General features: G+C 46.3%; 1 protein-coding gene across 1 annotated transcript in view; it reads right to left on the bottom strand.

The window, feature by feature from the left end:
* Positions 1–21888, bottom strand: part of LOC119394394 (venom metalloproteinase antarease-like TtrivMP_A) — a 127432-nt gene that overhangs the window by 44879 nt on the left and 60665 nt on the right. The window contains exons 5-9 of the mRNA XM_037661692.2: positions 19091–19162; positions 18127–18257; positions 14039–14110; positions 12244–12368; positions 11995–12044 (exon numbers count right to left, since the gene is read on the bottom strand). Of these exons, the coding sequence (XP_037517620.1) occupies positions 11995–12044; positions 12244–12368; positions 14039–14110; positions 18127–18257; positions 19091–19162 (450 nt within the window). The remainder of the gene's footprint in view (positions 1–11994; positions 12045–12243; positions 12369–14038; positions 14111–18126; positions 18258–19090; positions 19163–21888) is intronic.

Raw genomic sequence — 21888 nt, forward strand, 5'->3', positions numbered from 1 at the left:
TAAATCGGTGGATGAGGTATGACTCTCGTTGTTCACGTTCTCGGTTTGATGTAAATCCCGTTTCTAAGGGTGTTACTGATAGTTTGTCGAATGCATGGTCGGGAAGGTTGAGATGTTTTGATAGAGGTAGACTTGGGGCTGATTTCGCATGGGCTCTGTGATTATTGAAACGAATCCTAAATGGTGTTTCTGTTTGTCCGATGTACTGCATACTGCACATGTTGCATTTGAGTAGGTATACCACATTAGAGGAATCGCATGTTAGGTTTCCTCGTATGTTAATCGAAAACTTGGAGTGTGTGCTGGTTGCCTTGTCTGTTTCTCGCATCGCTTTACATACAAGACATCGTGACTTTAAACAAGGTCGACATGAATTATTAGGGGGTGAAGTATTGATCTGGGAGTGCACAAGTGTGTCTTTGAGGTTGCGTGGTCGTCGGTAGACGACGCCAGGGGCGGATGGAAATGCGCGTTTCAGACGTTCACTTTGTTCCACAATGTTGTAATGTCGTTTAAGGATTTTGTTTATATTGGGGAAGTTCGTGCTGTAAGTTAAGCAGAGGTTTGTCCGTTGCGGGTCTTGTTGCGGTGGCCGCTTCATAAGTAAGTCGTCACGCTTCAGTTTTCTAGCTTTTTGAACGGCGTCATCAATTACATGTGGGGGGTATATTTGTTTATCGAGCATACGTTTTAGCCTCTGTGAGCTCGTGTCAAAATCAGCGTCTTTTGAGCAGATTCTCTTAAACCGGTGAGCCTGGCTGTATGGAATACTGTTTTTACAGTAGCGCGGGTGATCGCTTTGGTAATGGAGGTATTGTTGTCGATCCGTTGGTTTGCGGTATAGGGTTGTAGAAAGTTTGTCTTCTTCTGTCGATCCTTTCTCCTCTAAGATTGTATAAAGCTGAACACCAACGAACTGTACCCTCATTCCTGATGAAGGCCAGACTCTGGCTGAAACGTCGAAATAAACAACGTTGTGACTTCTCACGGAAGATCTACTTGACTACTTGCAACGCTGCGGCCACTATATATACATATATACATATATATATATATATATATATATATATATATATATATATATATATATATATATACTTATACATATACGCAGCGTGACGATGGCGACGGCAAAAACCAGCCAATACTGTCCATATAATTGCTATCGCAATTATATGGGCTCCGGCATCGGTCTACCATTGACCGAGCGACCATGTCATGCGATGCTGTCACACATTTTGGTGACCTATGACGTAATTTCGTCCTCATAGTGTGACCTCCTCGTGTAATGATGACTTTTTGCATCACTCGTTTTGACGCCGACTCACGCAAGAAATGACGGCGGTCACTTTTGGCATATGATGAAGCATCTAAAAAATTTGCCTTAAAATTGTTGTCTATAAGAAGGTATAACAGCTGCATTTACCGGTACTTACCTGCGGAGCAGAAACCTGGAAGCTTACAAGGAGGGTTCAACTTAAATTGAGGACGGCGCAGCGAGCAATAAAAGGGAAATAAGGGACAAGAAAACAGCAGAGTGGGTCAGGGAACAAAAGGGTGCTACGGACATCTTAGTCGGAATCGAAAATAAGAAATGGATATGGGCAGGGCATGTGGCGCGTAGGCAAAATAACCCCTGGCCATTATAGTAACTGAGTGGCTTGCAAGAGAACGCAAACGCGCAATGGGGAGACAATGTTATGTGGGCAGATGAGGTTAACACTTGGTGGGGCAGTGGGGCTCATATATCCCACTTTTCTATTCGCCACGTTCCAGTTTTTTAGATCAAGACTACTGAATCGATAGCTTTCAGGTTTTTAGTGCGACTGTGTGGATGTTTAGAAAGCGCTTTTGGCTGTTGCTCTTATGGTACTCGCAAGGTGCTAGCACATACCTGTTTTCCAAATTAACCTTTCCGCGTGCACGCGCTGTGTCCTTTTTTCATGAGATTTTGGCGCGCTCTCTACCCGATTCAGCATGGGCGGTCAATTTGAAATGTTTATTTCATACTCACGAGTTCCTAAATGTCCTATTATAGTGGTTTTATTCGTTCCTTCAGGGCTGGGCAGAGATACTTGGAAAAGTATTCCGGAATACAGATATCGAAATACATGAATTGGAAGCCTAAAATACAAATACTGAGATACATTTTCCTTTAACGTAACGGGATATTTCGGAGATACTTTTGCAATTAGACGAAAAAAGTATTCCGGAATACAGTTACAGCGATACAGATACTGGAATACTTTTTTTTATTTCTAGGATGCTCATACTACGCAAAGACACCTATTAGTGCAGCATAATGTTGTAATTAAAGTTACAGCGCATCGAAACGTTCAGTTCATTTACTTATTTATTACGGTACCCTCAGCGCCATTAAGACATTGCAGGGGAGGGGGGGCGGACAAAGTACATAACTAGTAATAATGACACAATTACAAGTATGAATTCCAATAAAAATACATTATTTCATAGCAACAGTAACATGGATTGGACACCAAGATCGACATACTTGCCGAATAAACTAAGCTATGCTACAAATAGCACACTTTAAGCAAATCACTCGAATCACTAATGAACACCAGTGAATTGAGAAAAAGCACACATTTATTTTGAAGATCTGCTTCGCTGAGAAGGATACTGTGTAGGCTTCTCAAATGGCCTGTCTTCTAACAGCGTCGGTTCAGCCTCAGCACAAGACTCACGAAAGAAAGAAAGTCTGTCTACCGCTGAAGGCGAGCACCAATTCGTGTTATAGTGAATAAATAACGCCTTTATAGCCGGATTGCCCTGCAGCGTGGCGATATCTCTTCTCGGGTCATCTAGATACCGAAACACTTCCGCCCTAACTTGGGTTGTTCTGACTCTACAGAATCCGAAGTCGGTCCCCATCTTCGGAATCCTCAGCCGTCTGACCCTGTCGGCTTCAATGAAGCTTTCACCACCACCGACGCCACCAGCACCCATTTCAAAAAGCCGCAACAGGCGAAGTCGGCTCCGGCGGTGGGGGTGCCTGCTACCACAAAAGACCGTTTCACTCATGTAATCAATTAGGAACGCACCCTGACATTGGAGAGGTGGCTGAAAGCGCGTCAAAGATAGCCATCTTCTAGTCACTTCCGCCGCGACTACGGGAACTGCTTTGGAAGAGCCGCCGCTTTCGAAACTGAACGCACGCGAAGCATTGCAAAGCCTGTTCCAAGGCGGTATCCGAGCGGGAGGTCGCGAAGTAATGGCTTGCCACACGAAAAAAATTAGCCGTGCTGCACTGGCCTTGAGAGACAGCGACTTTCGTCGGTAGAGGCCGACAACACTGCTCCCGCGATTCTGCCGTCTGCGGCGTCGCGCGCTTTACCACATGGACCATTCGGTGCTTGAGGGGAAACCATCGCCGTCCTATCTGTCGGCGACTAGCGGCGCGCCTTTGCTTGTCTTGGCACAAAAAGGAACAAAACACGCCATTCCCCCATTGGAAACACGCCTCAACTCATTTCCGACACAAAAAAACCAAGGTAACGAGATACCCTTGTCCTGCATAGTATCGCGATACAGGCGATACATCGTAAATGTATTTCACTACTGAGATACAAATACATTTTTCAAAGGTACCTCGATACAGAAATACAGGTACTCAAAAGTATCTCTGAAATGCTATCGCGATACTCTTGTATCGCGATACTGCCCAGCCCATACAGTTTCCTCAAAAAATTGTGCAATGCAATAATGACAACCTATTAGTTATATATTTTCGAAAGCGTAGCCAGTCTAGCATTATGTGCGGCTGATTGCAGTATCAATTTTCATTCTGCGTCACGCAGGGAATTCTCTTCCCGTGAAGGAGGCAGTTGAGCCTCCTGCATGGACAAAAATTATATTCTTACAGGCATGCCGAGTACCATAGAGTTTCTGACAATAATACGTAGAGGGGAATCTAGCGCTAGTGTCTACTGGGGCTCCTTCAGCGGCGCTTCAACCACCATGGGAATGATGGGAAGTACAGGCTTCGGATTTGCTTCGGAAAGATTACGTTCTTCAGATTCGCGACGCTTGTTTGCCGAGTGTAAAACAAAGCGGTATAAAGTTATTTCCAATTAAAAGTTACTTCATTCTATTGTGCGTAAATCTTATTGCAAAAAGTTTGTGTGACCGTGACATGGAACTCAAACCTGGACAAATTCAACCACCACGGTATGCATTACTCTGCAAATGTATTCCCGATTTGGCATCACAGTATATTGAATTGTTTTCTTTACAGCACATAAAACAAACGCGCTTGTCTTTTCCTCAAAATAACGCATTATCTATTGATGGAAATAAGTTACCGTGTTGAGTGAGAAACAATTAACACATCATCTGTTGTGATGCCGGATGCGTCTGCCCAAGTGGCCGGTCACCAACGCATCTCTCCTTTTGTTGTGAAGTCGAATCAGAGGAGCGTGACAGTGCCTCTACATAGCTTCACCGTCATTTTGCAGTCGATTTCAAAAAGTTTCGACAAGTAGCGCTTATCACAAAAAGTGAACGCTATGCAATTTCCTGCGCTGACATGGGTCGCTACATCTATGCGCAGCGGTGACTGCACGACGCTTTGCTTAAACTGTGCAATACAACCTGTAAAGCTGCAACGTGGCAAGCAAGAAACCTTGCGGTCTTCAGCCTCTTTGAACAACAAAGCACTGCTTGAGCGCTTTGCAACCCGCCACGTTGCCCACGCCTTGCAAAGAACGAAACTGAAACGGTAGAAAAAACATGCCTGATCCCTCTGTCATAGAAATCGGTATATCACGAAAGTAAACCGTGTCTTTACAGACGTAGTTGAGCGTTTGTTGTACATTGTTTCGCCCCGAGGGCGGAGGAGTGAATGCTATACCAACAAGGTGTAATGTCACGCGAAGAACAGCAAACAGCTCGAAACTTGCAACGCGCCGATAAGGCAGAAAGGATGCACGGAACGAACATACACAGTATGAGCGCGAACTGTCACAGCTCGACAGTTGAAGCGCGCTGGTCAAATTCAAAAAAGGACGCACGAAACGAACGCACAAGTGTACATTGGGATGAGCGCGAACTGTAACAGCTGTACCTTATTTGTTTGTGAGCAGAGCGATCCTTTTGCAAAAGCGGCCACTGCAGTGAGCGAAGTGACCTTCGTGCTCTCTGTAACTTCAACGCAAGGTTGCGGTGAGAGCGTAAGACGTACAGGCCACCGCCATCACAGATAAGCGCGCGCGCGCTTGACCGACCACGCTCTGTGAGGCGGACGCTCATCTCAACGCGTGGGGCTACGACCTTTAAAGCGCGCCCTTCGAGCCCTTCGCGCCATCTCGCTAGTGATAACGAAAACACGCCGATGTACCACCGATCTCTGTGTACTGCCACCGGCAAATGGTGTATATAAAAAGCACGCCGTTAGTACGACGAAGAGCGTGCCGTCTGTGGTAGAATCATTCCGCGCTGCGAGCTGGGGATCGAGGGGTCGTAAATTCGACTCCCGGTGACGGAACTTTCAGTTTTTTATTTGCAATATGTTAGTCTTTATGTTTTACAGCGTCATATTTGTGACGGAAATACGTCAGCGGAGCCGTTGCGGACCTTGGCATAATACACTTTTGTGTTAAAACATCCGTAGACAGTTCGCTAGCTAACAAAATTGAATCCGAAGCCTGTACTTCCCATAATTTCCATGGTGGTTGGACTATCGCAGCGTCAGTTTCCTCTCTAGGTTATTGTATGAAACTCTATGCCCAGTACCTATATCTGCTGCTCGAGTGCCGTTAGCGAGTGGATGTACAATGGATATTTAGTTTAGCTTTTTTGTGATAGAGAATAGGTGCTTGTAGGCTCTGTGGTTCGTGGTTTTAGGGCAGCAGCAAGTTAGCATGAAAAAAAAGTAAAGGTACTTTTTTTTAAATGACTGTCTTTCAGGGGTCAGTGGGTGTCCCAAACGTCTGGAATTCTCGCTCGCGCGCTCCTTCGTACATTAGGATGGGCGCCGTGGCGTCGGCCGCGGCCTCCCACACACCAGCTCCCGGGGTCCAAGTTCGAACACAGCGACGCTTGGTTCGAGAGCACCATGCGCGATGAGAGGCAAACACCTCTCGCTTCAAGTAACCATTCGAGGGAAGAGCGGCAGTCTGTTCACGATCACTTTAACCACCGACGCGGCAGTCTCCGGCTCGCGGGGTGGGAGGAAACGGCGTGAAGGCATCCAGGGCTGCAACACCGATATTCCTCGGACGTAGTCCGCGAGCTTGCTGTAACGCAACAATGCCAGGAATGAAGTTGACTCCTTGGGACAGTTGACGTTGAACTAGCGAAGAGGGTGGTCACCGGTGTCGCGGGTGTCGCGTAGGGGGCGAGGGCGGAGTGTCCCGTGCAACGAATTGAGTCGGCTGCAACACCGGGCACCCTCGTCATCTACCGAAGCTGCGACATCATCAGCGACGCCACGTCACCTCCACTACGAGCTGGAATGGTCCATACGGAACTTTGTATTGTTTATTTTTGTTACCGTTTTTTTGTATTTTTAACCAGCTTTAAAATATCATTGTATTAGGGTGCGCTGCATCGCACACAAGCTCCGAAGCGGGAGCACGCTACCTTTCTCAATATTTTTCTTTCCTTTGAATTTCTGTTAGTCTCCATCGTGTCGAGTATTAACATACCGCGTTGTATTGTTTCGTACCTGTAGTTCTTCATTCAGTACATAGTTCCTTGTGCCGTTCTTTTGTTCAGCGCGTATGTTTGTTTTCCTCTTAGTTCGCGGAGTATCTCTTGCCGTTGCCATTGTTCTAATTAAATGCTTGCTTGTTCCTTATCAAATGTCCGTGTCTGCTCAATCAGTCATTCGGTCATCGTGAACACCGCTACACGTGCAACCCCGCTCGGGTCAACCGGCCATTAAAAATTCGAAAAGTACCACTTCGAGGCCTTTCAGGCGTCGCAGGCCTAAGCATAAAGTGGAAGCCTTCGAGTCTGCCGCAACGCCGTTCTTAGATCCGCGGGGTCTCACCGGAGAGTGGGACAGTTGGACACATATGCCCCACTTTTTCAGATACAATCATAGAGCAGTGGGACACATACATGTCCCACCTTTTTCTCAAAAACCGTTTCATTCATACTGTCTTCATATATTTTTTTAGCAAAGACTATTCGATTGAGTTTTTGTTTACCTGTCCTTTTCGGAACATATTCGAAATATAAAACAATTTTATCCGACGTGGGAGCGGCCCGCAACGTGCTAGGGCGCGTTCCGAGGGACCGAAATAAAGTTTATTCATCCATCCATCCATCTCAAATAAGCTTCCGCCCGTTTCATGGCCGACCCCCTGCAGTGGGTTGCGCCTGGTTGTCAAGGAACAACCAACCAACCGATAAGAATAGAGGCCTCAAATTTTGTACATATTATAAAAAGCCGATAGAAACGACAATGCCGCCCTCAATAGGTGGCGTGCGTTGTTCATACCATTATGCCTCATAAAGGGTTAAGAAGTTTGTGGGTATAACGTGGCAGCAGCAAGCACAGGACCGGGTTGATTGGCGGAATATGTGAGAGGCCTTTGCCCTGCAGTAAGTGTAGTCAGGCTGATGATAATGATGATGCTGATGTTCGATATCTTGTTAGAACTGTTAGGATCATCTGTTATTTGTTTTAATGAAGCGAGATTCTGAGGTGCGAAGGCGGAATTACTGTAATATATCGAGAGAAAAAAATTTTTTTTCTCTCGATTTCTTCTGGCGAGGTCTTGCTCGCCAGTACGCCGATGCGTGGCCATGGATGAATTATGTCAGCACTGGAGAATAACGCCGCTTCTACCCACTGGCCATGTTCTACCAATCTACATAGCAACGAAACCGTTCATTTTTTGTTGCTTTAGACCCCCTTGGCCCTGTTCCCATATCAACATTGGGAAAAAACGGATAGCCGTGGTGACTGATAATGCCGCGTATACTACGCTAATGCCTGTGCTCTGCCGGCCACCTGTGCAACCGACGCTGGTGATTTGCTGTTACGCGACATTATATTGCTTCACAGCGCCCGCAGAAACTTGCTTACGGACCGTTGCTGTACATTTATGTCTCAAGTCATCGTCATCATCCTGTTCCTGAGCACCTCTGTCTATCGTCAGACCGACGACCTGACGGACCATTTCACTCCAACACCTAGGGGCATACCCACCACATATGTGTCACAAAACTACCCTGACGGGCACCTCGCCCCTCCCGATGTAACTTTGGCATATATTTGGTCTCATAGCGATACAGCTGGCTTTTCACTTTTCAGAGTGTACGGACGACAATCGTCTTTGCCATTAGACAAAATTGTTTCACGAATTATGCCATTCACGAACGAGTATGCCCATGCTGCCGACCATATCCGTCATCTCGCTGGTGCTCGGGCTACACTGTTACAACGCAATAAATGACATCGGTACGATGCTTCACGATCAATGCACATTTCGCTTCTGGTAGCCTTATGGTCCTCTGGTATCTTACCACTGTGTGGTGTTGTCTGAAAGACTTCCGTATTGGTACACGGAACCATACCGCGTACTGCGTCAGGTGAAACCTGTCACCCATGAAACTGACCTCGTTAGCAATTGCGCAGACACGTTTGGAATGACGGACCAGATTCATCATTTCTGGTTCGGTCCAGTAATGTCGTTCACAGTTCGCGGCTCAAGCCCTACCGCTCATCTTCCGACGACAATCTCGAGGGCTCCGGGAGGGTGTTGTACCTTCTGGGGTAACTACGTAGTAGAAACTGCTATTGAACACTTCGTTCATGACCAAGAAGACGATGAGAGCAACAGAAAAGGCTGGCGCTGCCGATCTGCAGTTGTGAATACATCTCATATGTGGCCTATTTATTTCTATAAGAGCCAAATCAAGAAATCGAAACTGGGATAAATTTCACTGGAGCATAAAGCACGCCTGAGTATCTTTCACTTTTCATACAACTGTAATCAAAATGTGGCAATTCTTCATTTTATCATGAATTTAAAAAAGAGTCAAGTCCTGCATCTGTTTGAATCAAACTAAGACACATTCATAAACCAGCTTTCTGTTTCACCGTTTAGATCAAAACAGCCAACATGGCCGCATGTATTCTGTTTCAACTGTGTCCTTGTGGCTTTGCTGTCGTGGTTTCGTTCCCCAATTAGTTTTTCTTGGTTGAATTTGTGCTTACTGAAGGACATGATCTTGTAAAGCAAGGCTCGAATGTAAAGACTAAGAAGCCGAATTTCCCACTTCTTTCTTCCATTTAGTGTACCTTTCCAGTTTCGCGCTACAGTATCATGTCGTTCAGTAAGCACCAATTCACCCAAGAAAAACTTCGTTGCCATTTGCAAGATCAGCGCCGTTGCACACCAGTTGCGAGATCAGCACCATGTGTGTCTCTTCTTTCCTTTGTCTTGTGTATGAAAAAAGTGCTGTTTTATATTATTACCAAGCAACCTCACCAACTCGTCCAATTTACGCGTCTTCAACCATGTTCCACCGTGGTGGACAATGAGAATAACGAGATGTACACCAAAGAAATGCCAGACTTCTTCCGCTATGCCGACCCCAGTATGTCTGATTAACTGCGAAAGTTGTTACTTCATTGCAGCCTTGCGTGAATTGAACTACTATCGTCGTACCCCGAAAAATTCCTCATTCACTCGTAGTTCCTAAGCCAGCCCGCCGTGTGCCACCGTAGTCCGCAGTCACGCTCCTCCGTGCCCGTGTCCAGGGGCATAGGCAGAAGTTTCTTTCGGGGGGGGGGGGGGGGCACCTTCTTGATCTGAAGTAGGGGCCGGGCAGAGAGATGTAGTCTAGTGTCATTTTTGGCGAGGACTGCACACGACCCCGCGGTTCCACTGACAACGTACGCGGACTCCGCAGATTCAGCACGCCAGAACATCCGGCGAGAGCTCGCTCGCAACCACCCTGATGCGCACGTAGCCTCCGCCTGCCCCCCGCGTTATCTATCGGAGGGAATGCTAAACCGAAAGGAGCGCTCCCTTCTGCTCGCACTGCGGACCGGCTCTGTCTGGCCCGCCGAGCGCCGGCACCGCCTTCGCGGTGCTCCCTCACCCCTATGCGGCGACTGCGGTGAGGAAGAAACACTCCAGAATCTCGTCATCTCCTGTACCGCTCTGGCTCCGCAACGGGAGCACCTCGCGCGCGACTTCGGGAGGCAAGGGTTACCCTGCGGGACCATGAACGATGTGCTGCACCCGGCCGGAGCCATGGACCGTGTTCGTGGTGCTCTACGCGCGGTGCTCGAGTACATTGATGCCGCGCAACTCGCAGACCGCCTCTAGGCCGTGCTTAGCGCGTGACCAGCAACGACAACGATGGATCTCCCCGCTTTCTCTGCCTCCAGCCCTCTACCTGTTGTGACCTTCCTTTTTCCTCCCACCATCTTCTCATCCTTCCCTTTTACCCCCTTCCCCTAAAGTGACGCGGTTGTGGTGTCCTCGACTGAGAGGCAGTTACTGTGTCACTCTCCACCTTTCTATTTTCCATTTTCCATCAAGAACCTCTTCTCTGCTTCGTATGCAATCGCAAAAACAAAAATAAAAAAAACATTTGCGGAGGGGAGGGGGGCACGGACCCGGTATGCCAACCCCTGGCTACACTCCAATGCACCTATCCCGTTTCCAGCCACCACTGCCGCAGACGGCGCCATACCGCGCGTGTCGGTCAGCGACATGCCCCAAGAAAGAGTGGCGTATAGCTCACCCCCGACCATCGCCCTCTCTGCTATCACACGTTAAAGAACCCCAGGTGGTCGAGATTTCCGGAGCTCTCCACTACGGCGTCTCTCATAATCATATCGTGGTTTTGGAACGTTAAACTCCGATATTTTATTATTATTATCTCTGCTATCACGGCAGAGAAGCCGCCCGCACCTACTGCCGCTGCCAATAACGTGACATGGCGTCACGCCACTGGCCTCAACGCACCTTGTGAGCAGCGCGGTGAACGCTAACGTTACATTGCTGCCTATCTCACAAAAACTCAATGTAGACCTCCATGGCCATCGCATGCACCATCACCTGGAAGCCACGTGTCTCCCAGCGACTACAATACGCTGGGTCAGGTCCGTAGCTGAGGGGGGGTAGCACCCCCCCCTTCGATATTCTGATGTATGGGGTCTTTTACCGAAAATAAGTAATGAAAAGAAGTGCTTTTCTGAAATAGTCAATGCCTTCAGCAAGTGCCCCCCCCCCCCCCGGCGAAAAATATTCCTGGCTACGGGCCCGCGCAGGATCGACATCGATCACTGGATTGGGCAGATCGGCCTTAAGGTCATTCACGCTTAGCCTCCTATGGTGCGAGAGCGGCAAAAGTCATCAGAAATGCTCTTGCTTCCCCTCCTAACATGGCGGTAATCGAGGTGGCTAGCACGATTGTTCTCCGACCGATTTTTACCCCACCACGACAGCGGAACGCCTTTCCGTTTTACCGGAACACGCACTTTGGCTGCCCTGGAATACCAAGCACGAAGTACCAGAGAAGACCAAGGCCAAAACTTGGCCATCCGCAACCCTGTGGAAGGACGGCGACGAGCCATTCGTGACATGAGGTCTGTGGTATTTCAAGCCGAAAGCCTTAGATGCCTCATCAAACGCGAAAATTGATCATCGACGTCGGCGTCAGGCGTCGGCCGCCCCAATGCGAGTGCTGCAAAAAGCTATCGTCACGTGATGACGTCACCATATGACGTTATATTGACGGCACAGATCGCGATATTTTGTGAGGTCATTATAAGTCACTATGACGTCATCGCAGGACATTGTCGCTTGGTTAAAGATGGGCCGATCTCGGAGGCAGGGCAAAACCACGTGAGCTGCAGAAAGCTTTCGGAAGGGGAGGAGGGGGAGTGAACAATGCATTGACTGAAAAGAAACTGCATATGGCTTTCGCCTTCGAGTCGCCTTAGACGAATGCATACACACTGCGACTTTTTTATTCGATTTCTTTCAAGGTCAATCCACCTACCTGAAATGGCCTTTGACTTTCTTCCATTGACAAATTTTATCATGTCTAGCCTGCAATAAAATTTCGAATTTTATTTATAGATTCGCGTAATAACAACATCACCCACAGCTAGTGTGAAATTATTTGATACCACCTAACTTCTTTTTCACCTAATCAAAACAAACGAAACATCGCGCTTCGAAAGGGTGCCTCATCACGTTCTTACATAACGTTTTATCAAAGGAGAAGATGCCGACGCCGTTTACTTACCCTGTCATTAGGTACACGACGTCATATTTTCCTGGTATTTTACCTTCCTTTTTATAATTTCCTAGCCCACCCAACATCTCTCCCGCCTCAATTTCACCAGCGTTATTTTGAGCGAAGTCGTGGTCCTGTGGTAAATAAAGCAAAAGAAAGGGTACGTAAGTTTGGCGCTCAATGGCAAACGCTGACTCACTGCTGGATGACATTTCCTTTCTGTGAACGTGCAAAGAGTTTTCACCGGCTTTGATGTTTTCTCTATGCATGTGATCTACGCTGGTGAAAGCTCATATAATGAAATTGTATGACTTCATATTGTACGAAAATATCTGAGCTTATGTGAAAGCTATAGCGTTAATAAAATATTTGTATGAATGTTCTACCGATTCTAAGCAGATATTGAAAGCACAAATCCACTTGACGTTCTCTGAGACCTCTGCGGAGCTTGCTGAAGCAAATATTCCGTCAAGGCTAGGCAGATTTCCGCGGTAGCCAAAGCGAACCGCTGGAGACAACTTTACTGAAGGTCGCACTATTTTGTAGGAAGACTCGCAGCTGGTATGTGCCTTTAGGAAGTGATGGGAGTCATAGCGGATTTATGGAGTAACATTGGCGCTGCTGAAAAAAACAACAAAAAGAACACTTTATAACTACCCTAGGCAAGCAATGTATTTCGAAGTTAAACTAAATATGTACCTATGTCTTCTGCAAAACGTAAAGTGACCTAATGCAAAACTTATGCACCTGAGTGACACACGCACTTACTGTGCTGGTAAACGGTAAGCCATTATCTTTTTTCTTCCAATTGTATTGTCCTTAGTTTAACTTGCCCGTAGCAGTAAATTCCATAAGTACAGGTATTTTGTGCCGTTTACCTTGTTCGTGATCTTTTTCTTTAGAATTACTTCAACAGCAAAGATAAACAAAACACTCATAAGGATTGATGTCCCTCCTTCTTTATTAGCAATAAATATTGGGACCAAGAAGTGCACCGTTCTTTTGCTAGGTGCGCTAAAAGTTCAGAAATTGCGCAATTGGCGGAAAATTGTGGTTTTTTTACCAAAATTTCTATATTGTTTTTCAAGCGAACATTTCTTTCTTGAGTACAACAACGAAATCATTGTACTGGTTGTAAAAATCCGCCCCTACTGTAAACTTCTTCGAAATCGAGGATGGTGACCAGCACCACGCAGCTCAATCGGTAGAGCATCGCACGCGTAGTTAAAGGGTTGTGGGTTCGGATCCCGCCAACTGAAAGGGTGATTTTTCGTACACTATAATGCCTTTCAATTTACGTAATGATGACCACAATACAGTTAAAGACAACAACTAAAGTCCGATATGCTCTCCGAGCGTATCTCAGAGCCCACCCACAGAGAAGCGCGTGTTTGAGATCTTCTCCGCCAGGTGCCGCAACGATTCCAGCTGCCCACAATCTTAAAAAAAAACTAAATAAATCAAATTTATTTATTCATTCTGACAGTAAATTGGTACTTATCTTAAGAAGGTTATGCTACAATATCACATGTATCTAATATAACTTCACGTGAACCAGAAACATGGATTTCTATTTTTACGAAGACTGTTTATGAATATTCGAGATACCGAAAGCGCTCGACCGGATATGCTTGCAAGTGAAACAAGTCTTAATCGTTGCTCGTGCCACTAAAGTCCATAAAAATTATGAAGATTTCGCTTCTGCTATTAAATTTTTGAGTACTATGCCATCTGGGCATGTTCTCAAGGGTTCCTTCACATGACAATGCCATGCCAAAATGCTATGATTGGATATTATTCTTACTTTAACTCTTGTCACACCGACAAGAAGGAACTTCACATGTGGGTTGGCCATGTCCAAGTACCTCAAGTTCACCTAGAAAAAAATGCATGTTCAACGCCACAATGAGATGTACAGTGTCATCTTTTTCAGGAAACACCCAAATCATGACGCATGTAATAGAACGTTACAATGGGGGATTTTTATATCAAGTGCACGGCGTAGTTCTCTCCCACTGATATCTTATTCGAGATATCTTGTGTCATGTCGTTTTGTTTTATCCCCGCGAACTTCCGTTCGCATCCCACGCCGGTTTGTGCGGCGTGGGATGCGAAAGAGACGGGTAGAAAGAAATAAAGACGCGGATAGAAATTCTTGGCAAAAGCATTTCTTGACGAGGCGGGATTTGAGCCCGCCTGGCAGCGATCGAAAGGGGAACGTCGTAATCACTAGGCTATCCAGGCACGCTAGCAGGGTATAGCCTAGTCTATTGTAGTATATTATAGCAAGGGGGTGTTAAAGGGAAGTGAGGATGAGGGAGACAAAGAGGAGAGAGAGTAAAGCATACCAAAAGAAGAAAGAGAAAGAAAGAAAGAGAACAAATAGAGAAATAGAAAGGAATTGACGAAAGAAAAAGAAAGATAGAAAGAAAAGAGAGAGAGAAGCAAAACGTAGAAATAAACAGAAAAAAAAAAGACAGAAAGACTAGAGAAAAGACACAAAAATGAAGAAAGTGAAAAATAACAACGCCGCTCAGCTCCACCTTTCCTACAGGCTTCGTACCACTAGTGCGAAGCTGGGTTAATATTTTTACTGTTAAAATAATAATCTTCGACAAAAAGAAACCACACAATTGTTTACAGACGCTACCTATTTACAGAATACGTACAGTCAGTGCACATAGCGCGGTAACCGCGACGTGCTATCTCCAAACTGTTTTGCGTGAAATGCAGGCAATCGCTGAGGGCGAATTGCGTTACATATATACTCTTAGAATGGCTTAACTGTTACTAGCTCAGGCATACCTTAAGAAAGCCACGTTCCAGCGATCGCGTGGTCGCAACTTATGATCATTTAACTGTATATACAAACAACCGTTCTTGCGTGGACGTTACCAGAGCTTTTCAAGATAATTTTGTTAAAGCTTTAAGAATCTCAAAACCTATGGCGGTATGTGGGCGTGGTCAGAAAAATTCAGTTTTTCTTATATGTTTTTTTTTACTTTTCGGTAACATAATTTTTCATGTAGCCTCAGGCTTTACGTTTACGGCTTCCTCAGCGAGCTATTAGAAATATTCATTGCTTGGTATTGAGGCAAACATGTCCATAGGCCACGCCTTTTTTTTCTGCATGCTTCTACCGCTGCTTTTCCATTTCGGTGAACTAGCATGCATCTAGCATCAACGAGCTCATAGACCAAACTTAAGGTCGTATAGATTGCGTGACTGCTTTTGTTAGAAGATGCAGCCTATGAGGCCAAGCGTGTGGTATCGCGCAATGCAACGGCGAACCGTAATTCACGCAGTAGCCCGAAGGGCCACATACACTGCGAAATAGCAAGGCGGCACAGAGTGCTTTGTCTCGGCTTCCTCTTTCGCAGTCCATGTGATCCTTTGTACTAATGTGTAAATCACGTGCTACCAACTAGCCCACCAGCCTGTCATTTTCAAGGCAGAAAAAATCTGTCAGAACAACGTTCGCTGGAATGGCTCACCACACGTCAGCAGTATACGAGGACCCGCATGAGCTAAATATCGCAATGAAAGAGGGAGAAGTTATCGGAGCAACACACAGTCAAATTTGTTCAGGTGAGGTAAACTCAACTGTCTGGTCGGCTCAGAATTTCAGACTTCCGTTATTAAATTAGCACATATTTCCTTTTTTGTAATTAATGCAATTATCATCCATAGCCTGGAATACCTTTTGTAATTTTACTGCTCTTGATCTTCGTATTTTTTCTACTTTAGTGATAGGGAGGTAAACATTAATGTAATTATCATCCAAGGGCTACAATAAGCCCTCTTGGCCAATCCCCCAGAATGGGTATGTGCCAAACTTTGTAGGCTACAAACAAACGAACAAACAAACAAACAAACAAAACTGGCTTGCAGCTGCAAAGGTAAAATCGACATTTTCAATGTGCAACTTCTCTGGCGAATTGCGCAGCAATTTTGGCGACCAAATGGTGTCTGTAACGCAAAAGGCGCGAGCAATTTCTGATAAATAAAGACTCCGGGAGATCCCACGCACTGTGGGAATCAATTTCATACAAAACAGACAGCGAGTAGCAACCTATGCCGGATTTTTCGCTTTAAGTCAAGCGTTGCGACGTGGTTCGACGTATTGGTGTATATTGAGTAGTGGTGCGCATATCGTGTGAGCTTACCAGGCACTGCCTGAGTACACTGGCGTATGAAGGGTAGTCCGCCGCGGTGGTATAGCGGTTACGGTGCTCGGCTGCTGACCCTAAGGTCGCGGGTTCGATCCCGGCCACGGTGGTCGCATTTCGATGGAGGCGAAATGGTAGAGGCCCGTGTACTCAGATTTAGGTGCAAGTTAAAGAACACCAGATGGTCGAATTTTCCGGAGCCCTCCACTACGGCGTCTCTCATAATCATATCGTGGTTTTGGGACGTAAAACCCCAGATATTATTATTATGAAGGGTATCTCACGCTCCGACGGAACGTCGGTGCACACGTTAGAGCAGAGCCGTCAGTTTCATCGCCACGAAGTGAACGCTGCATGGCGATGATGTGCATATCAAACTTAGCGGTCGTAGCGTGTTTGCGCTACGCAGGGCTATAGCTTGAGTGATGATATTAAAGCCGATAGCCGACATTGCCAACTCAACTGGTATTCGTCGTACATCGTGTTCGTCATACACTCACGCCTTCTTATGCCAATTTTGATATGTACCAAGCTAAGGAGACGGGCGCCAAGACGTAGGCGGGTAGACATGACGCTTGCATAGGGTCTTTTGCCGGAACAGTTTGAAGCACTAGCGTGGGTCTGTGGTAAAATACTTCACTGCCATGCTGAATGCCTGGGTTCGATTCCGGCTCGAGCCATATTTTCATTCATTGCTTCCATCGGGTTATTTAAGCCGTCACAACACCGCCGTCCACTGCACCGCATTTCTGTGACACGGGTTCCTTCACACCGAAGCGTGAATATTTATAAAGTCTGGGTTCATATAGACTGATAATCACCTGTGGCACATACCCGCACACCACGGGCCGCGGTATGCCGCTATGTGCCGCACGTGACTTTTAGAAAGCATTTCATATGGTAGGCGGCACGGGAGTCGCATTATTTTTCTTATTGAGGAGTTAATGCCGAAGAATTATTGTTAGTATTTATGTCACGACCTGCCAATCGTGTTCGTCATACATTCGCGTCCTCTTATTCCAGTTATGGCATGTGCAAAGCTAAGTAGACGACCATGAGGGCATCAAGACCTAGGCGACTAGATAAATAGATAGAAACGGGAAAAGTGCCTCTAGTTTGCTAAGAACATTTATTACATAGAGTTCCCAAGAAAACAAATGTTGTTGGTGTGGGCCAACTTGAATTTGAGAGTGGGTGAACATAATTCTGGGGGTAATTTGAGGCTGGGGAATGTATGGGTCAGCCGTCAGCTAGCGTGAGAAGAGCGTCATTATCCAGGCAGCGCGCACGGACAAGCGTTTCAATGAGCGCTTTCTCCTACTCGCCGAACGTCGCAGCCCTATGGCGGAGCAGAAACTTTCCTTGCGGAAGTTCTGGCTGCGCATGCCAGTTGTAGACAATGGCTGTTTACCAGTTACAAGTTTCCCAATACAATCTTCAGGCAGCATTTTACATTGTGGGCAGGTATGAGAGCTGACCCGGGCTGCGTTGCTTTGTTCCAGCACTGCGGCACGGAGCAGTGGTCTACCGTATCAGACGCCTTCAATGTCAGCGGCTATATATTGCAGTGCCTCCACCAAGTGCATCTGAATGTGTCACTTGTTAATACTTGCCGAGAATGATAGCATATCGCGATGTTAAAATCAAATTATCGCTTTTTCTTCGATCTTGTCCTTTATACCCCTTAAATATTTAAACAAAAACAATTACAAAATAATCTTACCGCATTCGCCATGATGGCCAAGTATGTGATCAATTCCTGATTTGTCTTGTAAAATCTCTGGTGCTCTTTGTCGGAAATGATGTGGAGCTCCACCTGAAACTTGTCAACTTTTGAATCCCGTGCTTGAGGATCTAGGAAGGGTGCCTGTTATTTAATGATTTGTCCATGGTGCCTTTCGCTGTGTGTATAAACGAGCCAACCTAATTTAAGTCTATCAAATATTTGCTCTGCGTGCCTCACCATAGCATTCATCACGGCCTTTAGACTTTTTTATATATATAAAATTGTCTCATTAGTCATTGTCGACACACATACATAATCGCGCAAAGCATAAGTGCTCCCCTCGACCGAAAGGTAGCAGTCCCTAACTTACGAAATGCCACGATTGTCCTGCCGATTAAGGCGTGCCATACGCGAAGGAAGAAACGTCCACGCACACATCGTTCCATTGTGTGGCATGTGCGGTGACTGGCACAGGTAATGACATATTCGCTTATCTGAAAGCTCCAAAACCTGAATACACGCCTGCCCTCCATAAAGGGTATGGCGCACCATATCTATACGCCTGCCCATTCTTCGGTGCTCTACAGCACCGATACGTGTGTCGAAACAAAAAAGAAAGGAAACATCTTCATGCGTATTGATAAAGTGACCTTCCTATTCCCTTCCTTCATGCTTAATAATAATGTGGCCCGTTCACAAGGGGACGTCCGACTTGTTTTCTTTCACATTCGTATGCGTAGTGTCTGCTAACTCCAATAGGTATTTGTTTCATATACCAAAATAAATTTTTCTGCTGGCATAGAGAACTGGTCATTTGTTATTTTGAAATTCTTTTTATGCTTGTTACAACTAAGCTCAGATATATGAGGTGTTTGATATTACAATAGAGGGGCGTTTAATCCGCTGCGCCGCCTCAGTGTTGTTGATGTGGGAAGGAATTCACACTTTAAATTTAACTTACAGTTCAACTCCTCTAGTTCGCCATTGCTGTTCTGGTGGTTGCTCCTATCGTTGAGATGTGGCATTTCATGATCTAAAAAGATATATGAATGTACACTCAATGCTGCGAACATTTATCCAAATTATTCTACATGTATTCAAGAGGCACTTTTTTTTAATATTTAGAAACCACTAGGAACCAGTGCTGGGCACTGGTTACTAGTGGTTATGTCTATGTGTCTTTTGTAAAATAGGTCTATTGTAAAATGCTGCTAAAGTACGTTCGCTGCTTTATTCTTATTTTTTTAACTGTTTGCGAACATGCTTTTATTTCATATTTCGCGGGCTTTCTTTAAAAGCACCAAAATATGGGCCACACCGCATGTACGCTGCCAAAAAAAAAATGGATTGGGCGTTCTTAAAGCGCTCTACGATGTGTCGAAGCGCAGCTAGTCCTAAAGTGAACATTAAAAATGTCGCATATTTGACCTTATTTATTTAACCAGTAAATCATAGTACAAAATATACCATAACGAGCGCCACGTGATGGTAAACCAAGTACCTTTGGTTTCATTCAGCGGTGGTTAACCACGTGTTTATTTTTTTAATATATGCCTCTACTTATGCGAAACACCCTGTATACTTATGTTTAATGTTTAATTCAGAGTCATCTTGCTATTTGATTTAAATATACTCGTTTTATTTTTCTGAGGTCACCGTAATGTATTTTTATTGCTACAAATTTTCAGGCAAGTAGATCTAGAGAGCGAGAGCGAGAGAGAAAGGTAAAGGAAACACAGGGAGGTTAACCAGGAATATACTCCTGTTGGCTACCCTGTAATGGGGAAGGGGAAAGGGGTGCGAAAGAATGAAAGAGAAGGAGAGTGTCGGTAATGACACTACAAGGTCAATGGGAACCTTCGATTTTTCACTTCCGACTACCCGCGGACTGCCAAAGCCATCCAGAACGCGTTCGTTTTTCTCTGGTTGCTCCGCCCCCCGCGCGGGGAACTTCCGGTCGGCGTTCATTTTTCTTGGGCTGGGCGGTTCTGGCTACCCACGGGGAGCCCGCGGGTCGCCAGAAGCTTCCAGGACAATTTAGTTGCGGAAGCTTTCTGGAAGGTTTCGGGCTGCTTTCGGGCTAGCAGACGCCGAAAAGAGACGATGCACGCTCGCCGCCATCTTTGTGAGCACTCGACAGATTGCAATGCGGACGCTTGGGGACCACACCTTCGCTTCTCCTTACGCTCGGTGCCGTTTCGCCGTGCGAGATGACGAGATTACGAGTGGCGGCGAGCATTTAGAGCTAATGTTTACTGCTTTTCTTAAGTGTCCCGTGAAGATTCCTTTCATGAACAACGCGGCGTGCACATGTCCCAAAAGTTACTTGTACGCACTCGCACGCACGCATGGAGACCCCTTTCAAGTTTATTTTTTCGTAGTAGTATTCGATTGTCGTGTCATGTGTGCTTTCTGTGCACTTAGCGAAGGCGATTCGGATCGAACTAGCTATTTCGCTTCACCGTATGTTTGCGTGCGTGAACCCCGTCAGAACTTGACTATTTCAACCAGGTCTTCGATGTTGATGATATGCACTGATTGAATAATAGCGATCGCATCATCGTTTTTTGTGTGATGGTCGTTGGTCGCGAACGGCGTGCGAGCGTACTTCGATCTACGGGCCAGTATATGTGGTATGGTATTATGTTATGCTACGGCGCGTCGATTTGAAAAAACGGAGATGAATTCAGAAATGTATACATCCTTTTGTTGCTTATTTCATCGTCGGCTTTGTCTTTTTCCACCGCTTAGTAATAATGCCATACACTATGTACGCGGTTACACCTAGTAGGTCAAATAAAAGCTGAGGTACATGATATTTTTGTAAGTGCCCCTTAGGTCTGTAAAAGAGGCTCAGGCAACATCTGTGAAAACGAGTCGAAGACGCGTCACACACAAGTCTATTTTAGGTATAACGTGCACTCGTGGTACCGATACCGCCGCATGTCTCAAGTTATAACAATACGCAAGCTGGTCAACGCGTGTGTGCGACGTAGTACGCGATAGATCCTCGAGCTCTTTGGGGCACACGATCACTTTCCCGAGATTTCGCGTCGTGTTGTGCAGCGACTGTCACGTGTACTAAGCAGACGTCAGCTGGTTAAACCGTTAGCGGCGCGGCAGCTCACCTTGCATCGTTTTCGAGGCGCCTTGGCGCTGTGCACCAGCTGGCTGTTTTGTGCGCGGATGGGGCAAGTTGCGCTTCATCTTGGGAACATACGTAATCGTATCCCAAATGCGTATGCTCGAGAATATCATTTCAGCTATTCAGCAAAGCTCGCCACATATTTCCATGCGGGCAATTCAGAAAAATTGGCCGCGTATCTGCGTGCTTCGCTGCAAATGTCGTCTAAAGACGATAGAAGAGGCGCTGCGTGAGATATGAACGCTATCTGGCAATACGTCGGGAAACGTGAATGCTGTCTTGCGGGCTGGCAGTCCCGGCGCAGCAGCAGGCAAGACCGGTGGTGACCAACGCGACCGGCGGGGACGCCAGCCAGCCCGAACCCGCGGTTTGGCGCGAAGCGCCGAAGCAGCAGAAACGTCCGCACTCAACGAGTACTCTCCACACACTCTTTTATATTCACGTCGCCTGGGCAAAGCAGGAATGCCAGAGCGGCGCCCCATGGCACTCGTACAGTGCAATACTGAACTGAAACCGAAACACAACAATGAGCTCGCGCAGGGGGCACGGAGGAAGCCAAGTTTCGGCGCAGTCGCATTTTCAGCGCAGCTTAAGAAACTAGGGTCTCTAGAATT

The sequence above is a fragment of the Rhipicephalus sanguineus genome, chromosome 5 (genome assembly GCF_013339695.2).
Source record: "Rhipicephalus sanguineus isolate Rsan-2018 chromosome 5, BIME_Rsan_1.4, whole genome shotgun sequence".
In the NCBI taxonomy this organism is placed as follows: domain Eukaryota; kingdom Metazoa; phylum Arthropoda; class Arachnida; order Ixodida; family Ixodidae; genus Rhipicephalus; species Rhipicephalus sanguineus.